The sequence below is a fragment of the Pyxicephalus adspersus genome, chromosome 5, assembly GCF_032062135.1.
Source record: "Pyxicephalus adspersus chromosome 5, UCB_Pads_2.0, whole genome shotgun sequence".
In the NCBI taxonomy this organism is placed as follows: Eukaryota; Metazoa; Chordata; class Amphibia; order Anura; family Pyxicephalidae; genus Pyxicephalus; species Pyxicephalus adspersus.
This window is the reverse complement of record NC_092862.1, coordinates 102457117-102464931: the sequence shown is the minus strand read 5'-3', so window position 1 is coordinate 102464931 and position 7815 is coordinate 102457117. Positions and strand designations below refer to the sequence as shown.

At 42.3% G+C, this 7815-nt stretch overlaps 1 protein-coding gene across 1 annotated transcript in view; it reads right to left on the bottom strand.

Moving 5' to 3' along the window:
* CDV3 (CDV3 homolog) overlaps positions 1-7110 on the bottom strand; it is a 12767-nt gene extending 5657 nt beyond the window's left edge. The window contains exons 1-4 of the mRNA XM_072413375.1: positions 6705-7110; positions 1109-1185; positions 562-671; positions 253-412 (exon numbers count right to left, since the gene is read on the bottom strand). Of these exons, the coding sequence (XP_072269476.1) occupies positions 253-412; positions 562-671; positions 1109-1185; positions 6705-6917 (560 nt within the window). The 5' untranslated portion in view covers positions 6918-7110. The remainder of the gene's footprint in view (positions 1-252; positions 413-561; positions 672-1108; positions 1186-6704) is intronic.
* Between the last annotated feature and the right edge of the window lie 705 nt (positions 7111-7815).

Here is a 7815-nt window from a genome sequence, read left to right as displayed (position 1 = left end):
CGCTTTTGGAACAGAAATCTAGAAATCAGTGTAACGCTCAGGTGGTTAACTCAGAGTGAGAATTTTATACAGTAACTGACACCACCCGGCCTAATAATATGTTGAGACAAACATCTGTCCTAATTTCATTTATTAAAATATTGTACCTGTTCCGACTTACACATGACTTCCAGTCCCTATCTCATATGTAACCCGGGGACTACCTGTAGTGGAATACAATTACACATATGGCATTCATTTTGCAATACTTGCCTGCGGGACTCTATATGCTTGGCAGTGGCTTGTAGTGATGGGAACTGGGTATCACTAAAAATTTCTGGAGGGCCCTGGGGTCTCCGTGGTGTAGTAGACACTCTAGCAGCAGGGGGTCTATATACACCACTGGGCTGTACAGGTTCTTCAACTTCAGTAACTAGAAATAAAAACAAAATAAAAAACATGTCAAAATTATATTGCTCATTTTCATGAAATAATGCACTTTCCAACTTAAGTGAAAGATTAAAAAGGTGAACTAAAAACAGAAGAATGCAATCTATAGTTCCAACTTTTACATGTTCTCACCAAGATTTACAGTTGGCTGAGGAGCTGCAGCCTTATTCCAAGGCCCCTGTGACTTGTCTGCGCCAGAACCACCTGCCTCTTCCCAATCGGCTCCTTCAGAGACACACACGCTGCAGCCAGCATAAAGGACACACACGCAGGATCAGATACCCGGAGCTGTCTTATAAATGGGTGAGTGTCTTATTTTAATTATTTTTTTAAAAATCGGGGGTGGCTTACTTAATGGGGATGTCCTAAAATCGGGGAAACACGGTAGGAAGAGGTCTTTTCTTCCCTATTTCTGACTGGGGGAATTCTAGTTGGAAAGCATCTGTGCAAATTAACTACAAAATTGACACACCATAGTCTGTGCAGTCTCTGGTAATCCCTATTTTGTAGAAAGTGTAATCTACCCTTTTATATAAAGTACAAAATGTGTTGATGGGTCTGTTTTAATTATAAGTATGTAGTCCTAATGTAGAACAGGAATGACAAGATTTCTGCGACAGACAGGTGTGCGCGCGCGCACACACACACACACACACACACACACACACACACACACTACCTTATCTGTAATGACTGAATCCGTAGTCCACTGTAATCAACTTCTTTTTGTTCAAATTCTTTCCATTCATCATCTTCCTAAACAAAGGAAAAAATTTGTATTAAAAATTTGGTAAAGTGTTGGCATATAAAAATACAGTTATAAAGGTATTGAATAGTGCAGAGTACCAATACTAGACCGATGTGTACATGCCACAAAGCCAAATTGTCCAGTGCCTTATGGCTAAGGCTGGGTACACACGTCCAATGGTTCTCGCCCGATTATCAACTTAGGGCCGAAATCAGACGAGAATCTGGCGTGTATACAGCGCTCAATGTCCATAGGACCGTCCTATCCGATCCACGAACGATGGACGACGAACAATCGTAATGCAGATGAAGGTGAGGGAGAGCAGCGGGGTGTCACTCTGTTGTTCTTCCCTCTCCATACAGCAGAATGGTGCTGTATGTACAGCACTCGTTCATGCATTGTGCTGTCCTTAGTCGTTGGAAAGATTGTGAAAGATCCTTTCCAACGACAATTATTGCACGTGTGTACATAGCCTTACACACCCCAGTCCAGCCTACTATGGAGCATTAATGAGCATTACAGAGTTGCATTAATGCAACAATATCCACAACAAACCAGAAATTATGAATGCACCCTCTTCTCCAGTTCAGCAAAGAAGTGTGTTACAGTGTTCTGCACTGCAAGGTTCCACCCAAAACAAAGGCACCACCACTGTGAATGGGCCCCTATATTTGTCTGCATTACCACTCACCTGCTGCAAACTTTACCAGATTGTCTCACTCTCTAGGTTGTTAACGATAAGGCAACATCTTAATTTTTATTTTATGCACAGTTGTCATTTTGTGTAAGTTGTACAACTACAAAAAATAGGATCTGATTTTACAATACTCCTCGAAAAAAAAAAAAGTAATAATCTATATGGTGTCATCAGACAGAGAAAAACAATAAATACTGCTCTAGTAAAGTTTCAGTCTACTAAGCATGTTCATAGCAGGACAGAAACACTTAACAAAGGCCCTGCTGGAGATTTATTACAATGCCTTATACACAATAGGTTATAATTTATTAGATAAGAGAGTGCTAAAATTCTGACAGCACCTGTACCTGCTGGTAATTTAGGGTAATCCAATCACTGCTTTATCCATAGACTGTAGATGACAGGAGTATTATTTTACAAGCTGTTCAATTTGACAAGACAACACAAATGCCTGGAGATTCAGGTGTCAGTATACCGTAGCTGGTTTCACAAAGACTTACATTACCAATATGACTGCCACCATGAATTTTTAGTGTATACGTGTAATAAAGGGGTTTCAAACTCTGGCCCACAACGTCCTTTTTCTTGGCCTCCAAAAGAATTCTTAATATGAATTGCAGCTGGCCCGCCACTGCAATAAAAAAATAGCACCACCACTACAATTCCTGTCACCACTCGCATCTATGAACTATCAGCCGCTCTGCCCCGTGTTTGACTGCCTACGCATTTGACTGTTTTATAGACACAGGGAATTGTAGCAGCGGTGCTATTTCAGTTTCATGTTTGGCCCGCAACTTTGTCTTTAAGTTTTTAATCTTGGCCCACTGTGTATTTGAGTTTGACAGCCCTGGTGTAATCCATCAGATTATCAGCAAATACTGGTTACACGTGTGCCAGGTTCAAAACACTGATTTACTAATGCTTTGTAAAAGCACTAATATTAATAATAATAATAAATAGGATTTATATTCTGCCAACATATTACGAAGCCCTGTACATTAAATGGGAGCTGTAAATGACAGACAGATACAGACAGTGACACAGGAAGAGGAGAGGACCTTGTCCCGAAGAGTTTACAATCTAGGGGGCAGGGGAAGTAACACACAATGAGATGGGAGATATGGAGTGGTGGGTAGTAGTGACGTTTCAAAATACAGAAGAAGAAAAACATTATCTGTAGGCAATCTGTTATCTGTAGGGTAGGCAGGTTTGAAAAGATGGGACAAGTTCTCTTTTAAATGAGCGCAAAGTAGGAGCAAGCTGAATGGGACGGGACGATGACAACCATTTCAGAGAGTCGGGCCTGCTCTAGTTCCAACTTACAAACTATGACCAAGTAGGGTTTTTGTATTGCAGAGAGGGGCTTGTGTTGTCCTATCTAAAATAAGCTCTCTTACCAGCCTGATTGTTCTCTTTTGTAAAATCACCAAGCTGCACATGAGCAGCTGCAGAGACTGAATGAACTCCCGCCCAGGAGTTACATCATCCCAGCCTGGCCTATTAACATGGAACCATTTTTCAGCACCTACAACAACAAAACAGGGACTGGTGGGTATAAAAAGGGTTCAGTTCCACTTTAAGCTGTAGTTACTTTCTGTTAAAAAGTAAACTGTAAGCTTTTAAATCTGCTAAATATATTCCAGGTGCATCCAAACTAACTAATACTACACCACTCACATACATGGATGGAAAAGTCAGGACTGGGCAGGTTGGCTGTGCACCATACATTACTATAAATGCTGATGTCCACCATAATAGAAATCAGAGTGCAGTGGCTGGCCAGTAAGGCTATGCTCAGCTTACGCTTCCTCAGGGGAAGATACAAGTAGCGTAGATACAAGTAGGGGAGGGGCAGTGAGCAGTCCAGCACCATCCACTGCTGCCTCTTTGCAGGTCTGGAAATACTGGTTGGTGGAGTGCACAACAGTTGTATAAAATTAGCATAATCCATTTGAGATAATGTTTTCAATATGAATGTTGGTCAGCCCTGGTGGGGGATTGACTTTGGATTGTTCCTGAAGACAAAAGGAGTCAGCTGGAGGTGTTGACCAAAGAACCAGAATTGGAGATAATACCCCTAGGGGGAGTCAAAGACCGGTGTACGACGGAGCAGCACCCCGCTGCGTTCTCTCCCCCTTCACTTCCATTTAGATCGTTTGTTGTTTATCTCCCATGGATCCGCCAGGACGGTCGTAAGGACGATGTACACACGCCAGATTCTCGGCCGATTATCGGATGGGAAGCACTGCAGGGGTGTACATAGCCTTACTCTCTTACACTTTCTCTGGAGCCCAGCCCAGTTACAGGATATGGAGGATGGGCTCTCTGCATTATATATTACTTTATTTTGTCTTTGTAACCAGTTGATATCTTCTTAAATAATTATATTTGTTCATCCCTTTTCTCGCTTAACATCTTGTTTTTTAATATTTGTGTTATTTAGGCTAGTAGAACCATGGTAAAGGCACAGCTCTTAACAAAAGTCACAAGATAAGGGAAACAGAATTTTTTCTGCCACTGAATCCATATTCTACATCGACTTGTATGTAAAAGGTACACATCTGTGTTGTGCCCAGGGATTATTCAGGTGGGTGGTGGAGTGAGCAGGACAACAAATGTAGTTCTCCCAGTTGCTGTAGGACTCCAGTAACCCCTATAATTGTGCTCGCATTGCACCATTATGTCCCAAATTTTTAGTAACGGAAAATGCCAGGTGGCGCTCCTGCTTAAAGGGGTCTGGGGAGAACATTGCATGTGTACACATCAATGATGTATGTGGTTGGAGTACCCCTTAAAGATATTTAAAAAAACAAACAGATACTTTTTTAAATTTGATCCATTCTGATTTGCTAAATAGCACTAAAAGCATATCATCCTATTGTTTTAATGAAAACAAAAAACTTTTCATCTTGTCAGAATCCTATCATTCTGGGCTCTCCGACTGTGCTGACTTGTGAAGTTCTTGGCTACCTTAGCAGAACCACGCCCCTTTATCTCACGTTTATCAGGTAAGGGGGAGCTTCCCCAGCCCTATCTTGTTTCTGTTGACCCAATACAAAGGGATGAGAAAGCGCTACCAACCTAAAACTGGAGTGCTGGCAGGATCAACAGATAAAATTTTTTTTAGGGAAGTAAACTCAAACCTCAGCCCAAACCAAAAAAATACACTTACCTTCAATCCCGCAGTGCAGTCGATCGGTCCAGAGGTTTCTTCCGTCGAGTCCCATGTTGTCCCGGCATCCGTCATCCACTTCATCCAGGTTGTTCTTCCTACTTTGCCCAACACAGGCGCGAATTCGGGTGACGTAGATGGGAAAAAAACTTGCTGATCTCATGCACGCAATTTTTTTACCTTTTGACAAAAGGGCCCAAGAGCCTCCCAGGATACCTACGTCACACATCCCGGGAGGCTCTTTTATGCGCATGCCCGAGCATCTCAGGCATGTGCAGAAACCTTTTCATCAAAAAGGAAAAAAATTGCTGATGCGCTCCCATTCATTCACAAATGTCAAGGCGATTGCCCCCATTTTTTTTAAGTAAAAAAAAAAAAAACAAACAGAATTTTTACCCTACATTAAAAGGTTGTCCACCCTTTTATGTAAAGTGAAAATACTGAGTTTGGGTACGCTTTAAAGCTGCCTACTTATCTAAGATGCAATAGCTGGACCCCCACACTGACTGTACAAGCTAGGATTTTTAATCTGTGACATTTACTGCTCCAAGATGCCAGCAGTAACCTGATAACCACTAGGCATTGGCACATTGCTGCAAAGCCTAACAAAGAGCTGAGGTTTTTTTTCTACCAGCTTTCATAAGCAATGACAAGTGTGTCAAATTGAAGTCAATGGAGGTGCCAGTAAACCCCCCTGAATGATAAATGTAACATCTGGACAAATGCATGACAACACTAGCACTCTGGCCTTTGCAGCACTAGGTCCCATGTTCAAATCTCGGCTAGGTCACTAACTGCATGGAGTTTGCAGGTTCTCCCTGTGTTTGCGTGGGTTTTCTCCCACATCCCAAAAACATGCCGTTATGTTATTTGGCTTATCCCAAAAAGGTAGGCTTGGACTGTATGTAATAAAGACATATGACTATGGTAAGGACATTAGATTGTGAGCCCCTTTGAGGGACAGCTAGTGACATGACTATGGACTTGTACAGCGCTGCGTAATATGTTGGCACTTTATAAATACTGTGTAATAATAATAACACCAACCAACTGAAATTAAATAAAACAAAGCAGAAGCTGTTAATTTGAATGTTACCTATTTTTTCAAGGTGTAACCCCCCCATCTAAACATGAGCTGAGTTCTAGTATTTAGGAGTACAGCATGTTGATGGGCATTCATATAATGATCACTCAATTTATCCTCAGTTGTATATGATCACTCACTGCCAATTCCTGTCTCCATGTACAATATTTCATGTGTAAGAAAACATGTGTGGTTATCTTGTGAAAGTCTGACAAGGCACGTCTGTTACCATGTGACAAGGTGATTGCTGGGCAATATATTGGAAAAAGATTTGATATTCCGGGGTTATTAGTGAAATAGGATGATATTATTAAATACACTGCATCCATCACCCTCTGTAAAGGAATACATTTATCTCCAATGTCGGCTTCCTTCCAGCCTGAGAGTTGATGGCAGCTGTGTGCAATGGGTGGAATAGCAGAGGCCCATGTGTATAGATGCGTATGTGTGCTTATGCTGCCCCCAGTCTGCAGTCCCCGGGCCGCACACATGTGCCAATGACAAGCCAGCTCCCACGTGTACCATGAAGCTGGGTGCCAGCCCCGGTAAGTGGTTCTATACGCCAGCTACGTACCTTCTCCTGCTGGAGGTCCTGGGCCTCGCTCCTGCTGGCCTTGTCCTTCTTCATGCTCTTGGGCCCTCCGCCCAGAGATACTAGCGAGGGCTGTGAGGCGTCCGGCGGCCTCGTAGCTCCCCTGCTGGCGGCTACACTGCCCTTATCTTTCTTCTTCTTTTTGTCCCGTTTGGCGAAGAAATCGTCCAAGCTTCTCCCATCAGGCTCAGCCATGGCGGCGGTGGAAGTGACACACGACGGAGGAGGCTTCTGGCCAGGTAAGCGCGACACAGCACAGACCGGTCACACTCTCAATCACTAGAGCGGCGAGGCCGGAAGCGCTGCCCACACCCGGGGTTAAACCATCAAAACCTCACTGGTGGGGGTAACCGGCTGTGACTTCACGCTCTGAGCACAGGAACTGAGCGATCACGTGTATATGTTACACCCCTCTCTGCTCTGGAGTAGTATGGACTACCTTGCGCTAGCTTTCTCAACCTAGAACGTGTCTTGGCGCTTGCGTTGCTCATTTTTTTCCACGCCAAATAACTTTATTAACAACGGAACAGGGTTACGCATGTGTGGCGATCATATGTTGCTGCCCATGTTTTCCTTCCTAAAAGTGGAAATTAAAATTGTGAAAATAAAAAACAAATTGCTTTGCCGAGAGCTAACACTTTTTAAAATAAAATAAAAAAAGGTTAATAAAAAGTATTTTTTAGAAAATGTAAAAATACCATTGTTGTATTGTTGTCCCTACCTGGACATGGAACAAAAGGCTTGTGTCCACTTCCTGGAGGCACCAGTGACATTGTTGTGCCATTTTGTTTGCTGCTATGGACTAAACTTTAATAGGTCACTCTGGGGAACACGCTTTTTGTTGAGTTAGATCTTACACTTGTTTTTTACTAATTTTTGGGTGGTGAATCCAGAAATGACCCCAGTGTTTTGCTATCACATGCAGTTTTTATGATACAGGGTACCCTTCATTTTTGTCAAAAAACATACAAATTTTACATACAATGACAAAATAATGAAATAACTTGAATGTACTGTTTATTTAAATTTCTTTTGTTCATACAAAGGATTTATTCTTACGCTATGACATTTATTTTTACAGTAAAACATTCTA